The sequence below is a fragment of the Megalobrama amblycephala genome, linkage group LG19 (genome assembly GCF_018812025.1).
Source record: "Megalobrama amblycephala isolate DHTTF-2021 linkage group LG19, ASM1881202v1, whole genome shotgun sequence".
In the NCBI taxonomy this organism is placed as follows: Eukaryota; Metazoa; Chordata; class Actinopteri; order Cypriniformes; family Xenocyprididae; genus Megalobrama; species Megalobrama amblycephala.
This window is the reverse complement of record NC_063062.1, coordinates 19,732,825-19,747,725: the sequence shown is the minus strand read 5'-3', so window position 1 is coordinate 19,747,725 and position 14,901 is coordinate 19,732,825. Positions and strand designations below refer to the sequence as shown.

Here is a 14,901-nt window from a genome sequence, read left to right as displayed (position 1 = left end):
ACAGATATAATCTGTGAAAAAATCAAGCTCCTCTGGCTCCTCCCAGTGGTCCTATTGCCATTTGCAGAAATACACCGCTCCCGGTAAGAAACAACCAATCAGAGCCAGGAGGAGTGTCTTAGCAGTGTCAATCAATCAAGCTCGCGTGCGCGCTGATCACACCCCTCTCATGCACAGTGTACATGCGTTCAAATTCAAGATTACCGGTGTGCCGCAGCTTTGCTTATGGCGAACAAACAATCCAAACTGCCAATTCCTCGAGTGGCACCTGCTCATAAAATAAAGACGGGTAAACGGAAAAAGACAGATGACGATGATAAATAAGCCAAAAAGAAAGAATTAGATAGAGCCCAAAATAAAACGAGGGTAAATAACGGCTTTTCCAAGGTGGAGGGAGCTATCCCTGCTTGATTTGTTTCATTTTTTAAGAACTACACAACTAAGATGATTTCAAAACAGGACTGACAAATTATGTATGGCATAGTTTCTTGTAGATTTCAGGGTGGTCCTTTGCATATAACATCGTTTTATTTCGCCATAAGCAAAGCTGCGGCACACCGGTAATCTTGAATTTGAACGCCTGTACACTGTGCATGAGAGGGGTGTGATCAGCGCGCACGCGAGCTTGATTGATTGACACTGCTAAGACACTCCTCCTGGCTCTGATTGGTTGTTTCTTACCGGGAGCGGTGTATTTCTGCAAATGGCAATAGGACCACTGGGAGGAGCCAGAGGAGCTTGATTTTTTTCACAGATTATCTGTCTCATATTCTACTGTCAGGACATAATGACAGGTTTAACAAATATGTAAAAAATATTTTTTTACAAAAGTTACCTACAGCAGCTTTAAATGTTTCAGTGGTTATCAAATGTTTAACGTTTTGATAAAATATGTTGTTATTTTCTGAAAGTGTATCTAGTAACTATTGGCTAGTTTCTATACATGAATGTGTGTGTGTGTGTGTGTGTAGGACGGTCAGGCATTGTGTGGTATGGCAAGCTGTATTGGAGTGACGTGTTCTAATCCATACACTCCCCCTGGAGAGTGCTGCCCCCGGTGTCTAGGTACACCTTCACTAACTAACCGCAGATAACTTGATCTTAGTGTGCACACTAACAGTTATTGTGTCCTCTTGCCAATTTCTTCACTTTCAAGACTGTGAATATGAAAACCGAATCATTACTAATGGTGGTACATTTCCGAATCGTGAGAATCAATGTGAGGATTGTGTTTGCACTGATGGACATGTGGAATGTGGGAATCGCGAGTGTCCAAAGCTGAAATGCAACAATCCCCAGCTAGGGACGTGCTGCCAAAACAACTGCAATGGTGAAAACCTTAAGCATCAAAATTGCTTTAAAACAAATTTTGATTTCACAAATTAACTTATTTAATTTATCTTCCTTTTTTTACTTTGATGAAGGCACATTTTCCCTGACCATTTAAAGTTTGTCATCCTTTAATTGAACCAGTTAATTTAAAAAAAGTTGTGAGTTTGAACAATTTTATAATAAACGACCAATAAAATGAAATCAACTAATATGTATGTTATAATATGTAACGAAGCCTAGAATAGAATATTAATTCATTAGGGGCAAATTTTCCCACTATATTTTTAAATTTTTAAGGGCATTTTTGTCATGTCAGGTGGCCTGAAACCCTCTTAATTTCTGACCCTAAATTTATGATTTTTTTTGTGTGCATTTGAATAGTCTCAAAATGCTCTCCATTCAATGTAATTTCTGTTTAGGAGAAATATTATATATATACAGTGGTGTGAAAAAGTGTTTGCCCCCTTCCTGATTTTTTATTTTTTTGCATGTTTGTCACACTTTAAAGTCCCTGTAAAGTCATTTTAAAGTATGTGTTTTGAGTTTGTCACACCACAGAAAAATGTGTTATTAACCACCCAGCCAAATTTGAATGATTAAAAAATCTGCAAGTAAATAAAATAAGTTATCAAAATCTCGAAAAAATAGGCAGCGCTCTCTGCTCTCAAACGCTGGGGGGCGTGTCCGCTGTCGGCGCTGAAACCACACCCACTCGCGAGAGCATCCGTCTCAACTTTGAGTCAAACATACTGATGCATATAAACAAAAGAATCACGTTAGAGGGTTGCACATTTTAGTAGAGTTACTGTGGACCACACTCATTGGTGGGCACGAACTGCCGAACTGTTGTCGAGTCGACAAATGACGGTGCCGCGAGACGGGAGGATGAAGGCCGGGACGGGAGAGACTCTGTCCGGCCCCATATATCATCGGTTATCGTCGGGACGGTAAGAAGGCCGAGGCGGGAGGGGGGCCGAGGTCTGTTCAGTCACATTCAACAAAAACAGTAGCCTGGGTGCCAGCCCGAACCCCGCCCACAACATTTTTTGGACGGGAAGTCTGCCTAGAATATGAGTATGACGAAGTCAGGCTACAAAAACAGCGGATTATCTGTGAATCCCAGCTGTCTGATGAAAGTTTTTAAATAAGGAGACCGAGCATATTGCATATTTTAACAACCATGTAATATGCATTTGCGTGACAAAGGCATTACTAGCTAAATGTGCAAAGGGCTGTATGACTGTAATGACACTCGAGATTGAGCGAGTGAACCGCTGTAGAGTTAGAGGCGGCGCCACACTCGATGCGTCATCGACAGTTATATAGTGTTAGGGGAGGGGCTATGCTCGGGGGACGATGTGCGTCATTAGACCCCTGTTTTAGCTCCGCCCAAAAAATCCTGAGCAGAGACTTGGTGAAAAACTGTTTAACGCTTTAACTTCACAATTAAGCATTACACAATTCACAGACTTTGTAATGTGTTTCAGCAATACATTTGTAACATTTATAAAGTGTTTAGAAAGAATTCTCAGAATTGACTTTACAGGGACTTTAATATTTCAGATCCCCCCCCCCCGTGGTTAAACTGTGGTTTAACTGTGGTTTATCACACCTGAGTTCAGTTTCTCTAGCCACACCCAGGCCTAATTACTGCCACACCTGTTCGTAATCAAGAAATTACTTAAATAGGACCTGCCTGACAAAGTGAAGTAGACCAAAAGATCCTCAAAAGCTACACATCATGTTGAGATCCAAAGAAATTCAGGAACAAATGAGAACGAAATTAATTGAGATCTATCAGTCTGGAAAAGGTTATAAAGCCGTTTCTAAAGCTTTGGGACTCCAGCGAACCACAGTGAGCGCCATTATCCACAAATGACGAAAACATGGAACAGTGGTGAACCTTCCCAGGAGTGGCCAGCCAACCAAAATTACCTCAAGAGCGCAGCGATGACTCATACAAGAGGTCACAAAAGACCACACAACAACATCCAAAGAACTGCAGGCCTCACTTGCCTCAGTTAAAGTCAGTGTTCATGACTCCACCATAAGAAAGAGACTGGGCAAAAATGGCCTGCATGGCAGAGTTCAAAGACGAAAATCGCTGCTGAGCAAAAAGAACATAAAGGCTCTGAAAATATTTGGGAAAATACTCTGTGGACTGACGAGACAAAGGCTGAACTTTTTGGAAGGTGTGTGTCCCATTAGGTCTGGTGTAAAAGTAACACAGCATTTCAGAAAAAGAACATCATTCCAACAGTAAAATATGGTGCTGGTAGTGTGATGGTCTGGGGCTGTTTTGCTGCTTCAGGACCTGGAAGACTTGCTGTGATAAATGGAACCATGAATTCTGCTGTCTACCAAAAAATCCTAAAGGACAATGTCCGGCCATCTGTTCATGACCCCAAGCTGAAGCGAACTTGGGTTCTGCAGCAGGACAATGATCTAGTCCACCTTCGAATGGCTGAAGAAAAACAAAATGAAGACTTTGGAGTGGCCTAGTCAAAGTCCTGACCTCAATCCTATTGAGATGCTGTGGCATGACCTTAAAAAGGCGGTTCATGCTCGAAAACCCTCCAATGTGGCTGAATTACAACAATTCTGCAAAGATGAGTGGGCCAAAATTCCTCCACAGCGCTGTAACAGACTCATTGCAAGATATCGCAAACGCTTGATTACAGTTGTTGCTGCTAAGGGTGGCCCAACCAGTTATTAGGTTTAGGGGGCAAGCACTCTTTCACACTGGGCCATGTGGGTTTGGATTTTGCAAACACTTATTCACACCACTGTATACTATATGATTTTTTTTTTTTTGAAAACCCTTTTCTGTAAGTATATGCAAACCAGTCACTTAAAGCTTCTCTCCCTTTCGTTCAGGATGTAGATATGCGGGTAATGAGTATCCAAATGGAATGGAATTTCCACATCCAGTAGACAAATGTAGGACGTGCCGTTGCACCGTAAGTGTCTCTTTCTCATAAGCTACCATTCAAATGTTTGGGGTTATCATCAAGTCTGCATTTATTTGATCAAATATTATTACATTATTCATTTATTTAAATATTATACATTTATTTTAAACAACTTCTTTCTATGTTAATATATTTTCAAATGTAATTTATTCAAAGCTGAATTTTTATTATTCAGCATTATTACTCCAGTCTTCAGTGTGTTACGATCCCAGTTTCAGAGAAGAGCTTCTCATTCACAGCCCCAGCACTAAAGAACACTGCCAACCACCAAAATCAACTGCAAATTTAATTTATTATGTAAAGGAATGGTAACAGGAACACAAAAAGGCTTCTGTAGGGGGCATGGCCAAAATAACAAACTAAACAGAATCTACATCAGAATAAAGACACCCTCAACCTGACGAGTCAGTTTAAATACATTTGTGTATTGCCACGTTTGGTCAAATAATTAGCCAATTTCATTCGTCATTACTGCAAATAGGTAATTCTGATACATGCAGTGACTATCCATTATGACTAGGGATGCACCGATAGGATTTTTTGGGACCGATACCGATTTTAACAAACAATTTTTGGCCGATACCGATATTTGTTACTTCCTGTGTTTTGAAATTTTGTCATCAAAATAGATAGTATTTTGATCATGTTTTAAATCAGCAAAGTTGAAAAACACCTGCATTAAATTATATTAGCAGGTTTATTGCTGCATCATCAAATAATTTTTAATGAACATGGATTGGATCCTTTTAACATTCAGCAGGCCTACGTAAATACAACTGAACAAAGATATACGTGAAATAAACAGTTCTTTTTAGGTAGGTTTAATTGTTTTCAGGTACAGAAATAAAGCAAACAAATGTAAAATACCACTGCGTATTCTTCACTGCATAAATTAAATACATATTAATCCTTTATTGTTACAGACTTTATCATGATTAGTCTTCTAATTTGTTTTTGTATACACTTAAAGATTTTTTTGTATTTTAAATATGAATGAGCTATGCTTTACTAAGGCGGGACTTTTATTTTGACAGGTTTTCTAGTCTACGGAGCTATATGGGTTATGACAAGAAGTTCTTCAGAGTTATTTCGCAGATTTAAAGTTTGTCCATTTATTAAGCATCCCCCGAAAAGGCATAAGATCTGTATGTATTTGTTTACTGTTAGTTGTAATAAGTGTTTTGAGTAATTCACTGTATGTTGATGATAATGCAACAGAGAGAGAGATTTTAATGTGCACTTCTTGTTTGGTGGTGATTTTTTGGAGTGAAAAGGGACACAATAAGCTTAATAAAACATCAGTAAAGTGTCAGATAGTTAACACCAAAACTAGCAACAATAGTCTGGGGCTGCAGAGAAGGTCGATGTGGAGAGAGAAATGTCTCTGTCTTTCTTCCCTCTTCTCCTCTGTGCCTTCTTAATGGCTTTTATAGCTGGTTTCCTCCCTTTAGGAGCCAATGAGTGAAATGCTAGTTGGCTATCAGCAAATGGGTAGCAATTGTCAGCAATCAGCTCCTGTTAGAGCAGCAGCACAGAAAAGAAAAAGGGAACAACAAACAGCATAGAGAAAAACAAACAAGACTGCCCCCAGAACAGTACAAACTACCTCACGGGACGTAAAAAGTGTCACACGATCCTTCAGAAATCATTCTAATATGCCGATTTGCTGCTCAAGAAACATTTATCATTAATTATCAATGTTGAAAACATTATGGTGCTTAATATTTGTGTGGAAACTGTTTATTTTCAGAATCTTTGATGAATAGAAAGTTCAAAATCTGAATAAAAATATAAAGAAAAAAATCATACTGACCCCAACTTTTGAACTGTAGTGTACATCCACACATCCACTCAGCCATACTGTAGATCTGTGTTGTGTTTGTCTGTAGAATGGTAATGTCCAGTGTCTGATGAAGCGATGTCCAGCGGTGAATTGTGCTGATTCGTTCATTCAGCCAGGAGAGTGCTGCCCCCAATGTCCAGGTCACACTGCTGCTCTTATTCCACAATCACGTCACATCTGAATCACCTTAATTACAAGTTGACAATTTAAAGATTGTACTCTAAGCTGTTTAGGTACTACTATTTATTAGTACTTACGTACTACGTTTACGTAATTTACTAGTCAGCATCTCAAAATTCCCATAATTCCAACATGATGTGACACAACATAAAAGTGTTTGTTTGAGTGTATGTAGATGTAAATGTGTTTATCTCATTCCTTACAGCACCCCCTGCTGACTGCTATGTTGAAGGACAGCGTTACAGACACATGCAGCAGTTCTACCATCCTATTAACAGATGTCAATTATGCTCCTGCACCAATGGGATGATGAGATGCCAGCACAGGCCCTGCCCCTCTGCCACCTGCTCTCATCCCATAATTCAAGAGTGCTGTCGCACATGTGATGGTGAGACACTTCATAAAAACCCCATTAAAGAGCATGAGAGAGTTTTAATGAGGTTTCATCAACAAATACTGATATGTAGAGAGCAGTATTTATATTTATATATGTGTATATATACACTACCATTCAAAAGTTTGGGGTCAGTAAGATTTTTTCTTTTTAAGAAATTTTATTTAGCAAGGGTGCATTAAATTGATCAAAAGTGACAGTAAAGACATTTATAATATCAAAAGATTTCTACTTCAAATGAATGTTGTTCTTTTTATTTATCAAAAACTGTATGTACTGTATTTTGTTCAAATAAATGCAGCCTTGGTGAGCATAAGTGACTTCTTTCAAAAACATAAAAAAACGTTCAGACCCTTTTGAACGGCACCATAAAATATATCACTTTAGAATGTTAGCACATATGTATGAGTGTGTATGTGTGTATATATATATATATATATATATATATATATATATATATATATATATATATATATATATATATATATATTAAAAGTATATATTTATGTCTGTGTCTGACTTCGGCCATGCAGGTTGTCTGTATAATAAGAAGGAACACGCTAATGGCGCTACATTTGAGGATACATCAGACCCATGCAGGACGTGTGTTTGTCGTGACGGGACAGTCACATGTAACCGTAAACAATGTCCGTGCACCGCCTGTCCTTTCCCTGTACAGGGCAAGTGCTGCCCACAATGCGATGGTACGTGTTTGCATATATTTATACACATTTATGTGAATATTTGTGTGATGTACAGGAAATTAAAAGAATTGAGTATTATTAGTGGCTGTTTAAGTGTCTTATATATTACAGTATATCATTGAATCGATTATTATTATTATTATTATTATTATTATTATGAGTTGTATTTTTTTTTCTTCAGGGTGCATGTATGGTGGTGTGAAGTACCAGAATGGTCAGGAGTTTGCAGACCCTGCTGATCACTGTGGTCAATGCATGTGCAGGAATGGTCATGTGACCTGCAAAAAGAGGAAATGTCGCAACCCGGGATGTAGTTACCCCGTCATTCGGCCGGACCAGTGCTGTCCTGTGTGTGATGGTACTGAATTACACTGTCTACAGACAAAGTGCACTTTTAGCAGAAATACAATTTTACAATCAGTTCTCTTCTGATTAAAATGAGAACTAAGTATTGATGACTCATCCTGCACTACAATGATTTTTGTCCAGTTAGATGCTCTTTAGAATGAGAATGCCCCTCCCCTTCATAAAACCTGCAAGTGACTTGCAAGTTGCAAATTAGGGTTCATGGCTGTGGTATAAACTAAAACGTATGACCCTCACATTGATAAGAGTGTGTGTGTGTGTGTGTGTGTGTGTGTGTGTGTGTGTGTGTGTGTGTGTGTGTGTGTGTGTGTGTTTATTGCACAGGCTGTCAGTTTGAGGGAAGAGTTTATGCAGATGGTGAGACATTCCAATCACCCAAAGGATCATGTCAGGAGTGCAGGTGCTCTGTAAGTACACACACAAACAGTGATAATTATGTTTTGTTTTTTTACATTTTAAAGGGGACCTATTATGCAAAATTCATTTTTACATAGTGTTTGAACATAAATTTGTGTCAGCAGTGAGTACACAACCAACCTATAATGGTAAAAATCCACCCACTTTTTTTAATCGCCATAAATCATAAATAGTGTCTCAGAACAAGCGTTTGCATTTTCTATGCAATATGACGTCACATTTCTTAGGCCCCGCCCACAACTGCTGACAGACTCTGCCCTATTAGCATAGACCCGCCCTGAGTGAGCTGTACACAGTCCACAGCTTTTAACGGCAGCATTCAAGTAAGAAATATATTCTTATTAAAGCTACTAAATTTATTCAGTCAAGAGCAGTGAGTGATTTTCTGTTTTTCTTTTGCTGTTTGATTCATATTAACAACATATATAGCAGTAGGTACTGTATATTACGCTGCTTTCACTTTAATATACAGATCTAATTTACACATGTGATTTCTTTACTTGTTGTTTATGTTCACAGATATAAACGACTGTGTTTATGTGAACTTTGTGTTTTTGACATAACCTTGTGTGTATTTGACAGTTTAAAGGGTTAGTTCAGCCAACAATGAAAATTCTGTCATTAATTTCTCACCCTCATGTCGTCCCACACTTGTAAGACCTTCGTTCATCTTCGGAACACAAATTAAGATTTTTTTGATAAAATCCGATGGCTCAGTGAGGCCTCCTTTGACAGCAAGATCATTAACACTTTCAGATGCCCAGAAAGCTACTAAAGACATATTTAAAACAGTTCATGTGACTACAGAGGTTCAACCTTAATGTTATGAAGAGACGAGAATACTTTTTGTGAAAAAAAAAAACAAGTAGTGATGGGCGATTTCAAAACACTGCTTTATGAATCTTCACGCTCCGAACCACTGATTCGAAAACAAAAGATTCGTAAAGCTTTGAAACTTCATGAAGCAGTGTTTTGAAATTTCCCATCACTAGATATTGTCTTTGGTAGCTTTCTGGGCATCTGAAAGTGTTAATTGTCTTGCTGGCAATAGAGGCCTCACTTAGCCATCGGATTTTATCAAAAATATCTTAATTTGTGTTCCGAAGATGAATGAAGAAGGTCTTACAGGTTTTGAACGACATGAGGGTGAGTAATTAATGACTGAATTTTCTTTCTTTTTTTTTCATTTTCAAACAGTATGACAAATTAGAACATGTGTAAAAACATTTGATACCTCAGTTTTTATCTGTCATTCTCTCTATCATTCTGTACATCGTTCTGTCGTTATATCTGTCATGCTATCTATCGTTATATCTGTACATAATTGATCAAAGGTAATTACGTTTTAGATGAGTTTGTATGTGAATTAATGGTGGGGCTGGATGTTTTTTTTTTTTTTAGAGAGGTGAGGTTCAGTGCTGTCCTAAAAGCTGTCCCAAGGTCTCCTGCCCTAACCCTTGGCGGGACCCCTGCACATGCAATGTGTGTGAAGGCTGTCTATACCGCGGTCGCAAATGTGGAAATGGAGAACGCTTCCCTAATCCCAATGATCCCTGCCAGGGCTGTATTTGCCTGGTACACAAATAAACACCACACTGTTACAATACCTGTAGTTGATCTTCAATTTGAACCATTTATCATTATACATTTTTTTGTGAAATGTTACTAAGTTGTAGTTTTAGTTAACATATACTGTGTTGTGTATGTGTGTAGAATGGAAGTGTATCATGTACACCCGTGTCTTGTCCGGAAGCACCCTGCAAGAGGCCAGTGCGTCCTCCAGGTGAGTGCTGTCCTGTGTGCACAGGGACATGTGAACACCTGGGCCAGGTGCATGAGAATGGTGCCACATTCACCCCCCCCAACGACCGCTGCTCTACCTGCATATGCCAGGTGAGACCACTGACCATCTTTATTACCATCTGATACCATCACCATACCATACTACCAACATTTTTTAGCGTAATAAATTTGTGTTTTCCAGAGTGGAGATGTGTTCTGTGAGAAGAAGTTGTGTTCTCAGCAGTGCACACATCCGGTGCACTATAGGAACTGTTGTCCGGTATGTGATGACTGTCTGTTTGAAGGGCAGAAGTACGGAAACACACAGACGTTCTACGTCCCCTCGGACCCCTGCAAGCGCTGCGTGTGTCATAGTGGCTCTGTTACATGCACCATGGTTGCCTGTCCTGTGGTTTCCTGCCAGAACCCCGTCACCCCACCGGGACAGTGTTGCCCACAGTGCAGAGGTCAGTGTGTGTCCACAGACACCACACATGTGAGGTCAGAAGCAAAAAAACCACTACATATGATTATTGTGCTGTTTTCTAAGATACCGCGTTTGGATAAAAAATGCATCATCATGTAAAATGAAATAAAATAAAATACAAATAGTTTTGAAGTAGGATACCAGATTAATGTATTTTGATTTTACGCTAGCAACAATACATTAACAAAAAAGTGCCATTGTAATACCATGGTTTGTTTTTGGACAGGTACCATGGTAGGGTCATGTGTTCTCTCTCGATTACCCTGAAAATATCATAATACATAAATATGGTATTTAAACAGCATATTGTTTTGGTATACTGTATAAAAAGAAAACCAAACTTCAAGCTCTGTTGAGATCAATTCAGCTTGTTTGTCTGTTTAGTTGTGAGTTTGTGTTTTTGTGATGATTGTGTCGGAGTTTGACCTTTGATCTCTTTGGCCTCATAGTATGTGTTCAACAAGGTCAGGAGTATGAAGAAGGACAGAGCTTGACCCTCCACCCCACTGACCGCTGCTTAAACTGCACCTGTGTGGTAAGAAACACAATACACAAATTCAGCCGTTAGCATCTCATCCACAACGTCCTGCTGACTTAAGCATGAGATTTGACTGATCGAATGGTTCAGTGTTTACAAATGTGTGTTTCAGGGTGGTGAGGTGAGCTGTGTAGGTCCTCAGTGCGTTAAACTGACCTGCATGCATCAGGTCACTGATCTCGGCTCCTGCTGTCCCCGTTGCAGAGGTACAGATACATCCCATTATGACATATAGCATTTTATTTTTTTTCCCTGACATTGACTTATAATGTCAGTTATATAAAATCAGTTTAGTTTTTCATGAACATTTCCCAGCCTTTCTGTGACCTCTAGAGTTAAAGGTGCCGTAGAACGTCTTTTTAAAAGATGTAATATAAGTCTAAGGTGTACCCTGAATGTGTCTGTGAAGTTTCAACTCAAAGTACCCCATAGATTTTTTTTTTTTATTAATTTTTTTAACTGCCTATTGTTAAAACAGAGACACGGAGGCAGAGGTAAAAGCAATCCAGGTAAGTTTATTTCATAAACAGCTGAGCACAGGGTGATGATAAGCAGATATAAAGTTCTTGAGAGATGAAGTGAATGAAATACTGTCCTGATATATCTTGCAGATGCTGGCGGAGAGATGCAATGGAGGGAGATGACAGAGACACTCACACACACAGGCAGGTAGGCACACGAGGAGAACAGGAGACGAAGGAGATGGAGGAGATCGTTGGAGCAGGTAAGTATGTCGTTGGGAGTCCTTAAGGTAAGCATACATGTGTAGTAGTGCAAACGAGACCGGACAGTGAGTGTGTGTGAGTGTGGTGGTTAAGTAGTGGTGGTGATTGCAGTGCTGATGAGTAACAGGTGGCGGTGATCAGTATGCTGGTGATTGAGTGCGTGGGTAAGGGAGTGAGGTGGAACCTGACGTGTCTGTGACAGTACCCCCCCTCCCACGGCCCGCTCCTGAGGGCCGCGGACCCCGACGTCGTGGTGGTCTTCCTCTGGGGCGTGGGGCAGGTCTGTCTGGGTGGTTGGTGTGGAAGGTCTGTAACAGGATAGGATCAAGGATATCATTCTTGGGAACCCATGAGCGTTCTTCGGGGCCATAGCCTTCCCAGTCGACGAGGTATTCGAGTCGACCACCACGGCGCCGGGAGTCCAGGATCTCGCGAACCACGTAAGCTGTGCCGTCCTCCAGGATGAGTGGAAGGGGGGGCTCGGCGGCTGTCACGTCAGGTTCTGTGGAGGGAACAACAGAAGGGTGGTGAGGCTTTAGCAGTGATACATGGAATGTAGGGTGAATTCTACTGTACTGTGGAGGGAGTTGGAGTCGGTAGGTGACGGGGTTGATCTGCCGGATGATGGTGAACGGGCCAATGAAGCGGGGACTCAGCTTCTTGCAGGGCAGACACATCCTGATGTCCCTGGTGGACAGCCAGACCTTCTGCCCCGGTTGGTATACAGGAGCGTCGGAGCGCCGAAGGTCGTCTGCCATCTTGCGTCTGCGCAGGGCTCTCTGCAGTTGGTGGTGAGCTGAGTCCCAAACCCTCTCGCTCTCCCGGAACCAGTAGTCGACTGCAGGGACGTTGGAGGGTTCCCCATCCCAGGGGAACAGTGGGGGTTGGTAGCCGAGTACGCACTGGAAGGGTGTTAGTCCAGTTGTGGCTTGGCGGAGGGAGTTCTGTGCGTACTCGGCCCAACCCAGGTACTGGTTCCAGGAGTTCTGGTGGCCGTGACAGAAGGTACGCAGGAAGCGGCCTATCTCCTGAATCTTCCGTTCCGTCTGCCCGTTCGACTGAGGGTGGTACCCAGATGACAGGCTGACGGTCACACCCAGGAGGGAGAAGAAGGCCTTCCAGACGTGGGAGACGAATTGGGGTCCTCTGTCGGAGACTATGTCTTCAGGAATTCCGTAATAGCGAAACACATGGTTAAACATCAACTCAGCAGTGGCCATGGCGGTAGGTAGACCCTCCAGGGGTATCAGACGGCAGGACTTTGAGAAGCGGTCTACCACCACCAGGATGCACGTGTGACCGTCAGACTCAGGGAGGTCGGTGACGAAGTCCACTCCCAGGTGTGACCAGGGTCTCTCAGGAACGGGCAGAGGAAGAAGCTTGCCGGTGGGAAGATGGCGTGGGCTCTTTGAGATGGCGCACTCCCTGCAGCCCCGCACGTACCTCCTGACATCGTTGGCCATGTTGGGCCACCAGAAGCGTTGTTTGAGCAACGAGAGGGTCTCATTGGCCGCCGGGTGGCCAGTGCCAAGTGAAGAGTGGGTATTGTGCAGGAGTGGAGTGCGACGTGCCCGTGTGACGTATTGCAAGCCTTGGGGGCAACCCGGCGGAGTGCGTGTGGAGGCATTGGAGGAGGGAATGGTTTCTTCGGACCACTGGATCGGGTTCACGAAAATGGACTCCGGTAGAATTGTTTCAGGAACTTCAGGCTTTTCCTCAGGGGAGTAGAGACGAGACAAGGCGTCAGCTTTGGTATTCTTTGAACCAGGGCGATAAGAGATGGAGAAGTTGAACCTTGAGAAGAACATGGCCCAGCGAGCTTGACGAGGGTTGAGTCTTTTGGCAGCCTTCAGATATTCTAGGTTCTTATGATCAGTGAGAACTTGAAAGGGATGAGTAGCCCCCTCCAACCAATGCCTCCACTCCTCAAGGGCAAGCTTGACGGCCAGGAGTTGTGAAAGGACCGCTCCCACTCCGGTGGTGGAGGCGTCCACTTCCACGACGAATGGGAGATCTGGATTAGGGTGGACGAGGAGGGAGCGGTTGTGAAGGCTCTTTTAAGGGTCTCGAAGGCGTTGGTGGCTTGTTGGGACCAGGACAGAGACTTGGGCTGGTGACAGAGTAAGTTGGTGAGTGGACTGACGATGGTACTGTAATTCTTGATGAACCGGCGGTAGAAATTGGAGAAACCTAGGAAGCGTTGGAGTTCTTTGATTGTTGATGGAATGGGCCAGGACCGGATAGCGGAGACCTTCCCCTCTTCCATCCGGATGCCACTATGATCCATTATGTATCAATTATGTAGGAAGAGATGGAATTGCCGTAAGCGTTGGAGGACCTCCGTAACGTGGTGGAGATGTTCGGCCAAGCTCCGGGAGTAGATGAGGATGTCATCAATATATACCAGCACGAACTTGTGGAGAAACTCCCGGAGCACCTCGTGTATGAAATCCTGGAATACGGAGGGGGCGTTGACCAGGCCATACGGCATGACGAGATACTCGTAGTGTCCGGTGGGCGGTCAGGCGGTCTTCCACTCGTCCCCCCTCACGTATCCGGATGAGGTTGTACGCGCTGCGGAGGTCCAACTTGGTGAACACAGTGGCACCGCAGAGATGTTCCAGGGCCGCTGGGACGAGGGGAAGTGGGTAGCGGAACTTAACAGTAATCTTGTTGAGGGCACGGTAATCGATGCAGGGCCTCAAGCCTCCGTCCTTCTTCGCCACAAAAAAGAAGCTTGAAGCAGCAGGGGAAGTAGATGGGCGGATGTAACCTTGTTCGAGTGCCTCTTTGATGTATTCCTCCATGGCCTTCTCCTCCGGTATTGACAGGGGGTAGATGCGTCCCCTGGGCACTGGCTCACCCGGTAACAGATCGATGGCACAGTCCCATGGCCGGTGTGGAGGAAGCTTGGAGGCGCGTTGCGGGCAGAAGACGTCACTGAAGGGGGCGTAGTCCGGGGGAACATCCACGGAGCGCTTCTCTACAGGGCTTTCGATGGACGTGGCATTGATGGCGAGAGACTTGGAGAGTGGAGATTTCGGAACAGGAAGCAATGGAGGGAGATGACAGAGACACTCACACACACAGGCAGGTAGGCACACGAGGAGAACAGGAGACGAAGGAGATGGAGGAGATCGTTGGAGCAGGTAAGTATGTCG

The 14,901-nt window shown here is 42.8% G+C and overlaps 1 protein-coding gene across 8 annotated transcripts in view; it reads left to right on the top strand.

Moving 5' to 3' along the window:
• The window catches only part of LOC125253858 (kielin cysteine rich BMP regulator), a 98,301-nt gene that overhangs the window by 66,414 nt on the left and 16,986 nt on the right, over window positions 1-14,901 (top strand). For 5 of the 8 annotated variants that reach the window (XM_048168067.1, XM_048168066.1, XM_048168070.1 and 2 more), the window contains 13 exons: window positions 972-1,065; window positions 1,157-1,330; window positions 4,210-4,292; window positions 6,194-6,287; window positions 6,533-6,715; window positions 7,255-7,425; window positions 7,607-7,783; window positions 8,116-8,198; window positions 9,610-9,783; window positions 9,922-10,101; window positions 10,193-10,457; window positions 10,927-11,012; window positions 11,128-11,221. In XM_048168067.1, the coding sequence (XP_048024024.1) occupies window positions 972-1,065; window positions 1,157-1,330; window positions 4,210-4,292; window positions 6,194-6,287; window positions 6,533-6,715; window positions 7,255-7,425; window positions 7,607-7,783; window positions 8,116-8,198; window positions 9,610-9,783; window positions 9,922-10,101; window positions 10,193-10,457; window positions 10,927-11,012; window positions 11,128-11,221 (1,858 nt within the window). The remainder of the gene's footprint in view (window positions 1-971; window positions 1,066-1,156; window positions 1,331-4,209; window positions 4,293-6,193; window positions 6,288-6,532; window positions 6,716-7,254; window positions 7,426-7,606; window positions 7,784-8,115; window positions 8,199-9,609; window positions 9,784-9,921; window positions 10,102-10,192; window positions 10,458-10,926; window positions 11,013-11,127; window positions 11,222-14,901) is intronic. The other 3 variants (XM_048168068.1, XM_048168069.1, XM_048168071.1) reach the window with 3 other exon arrangements.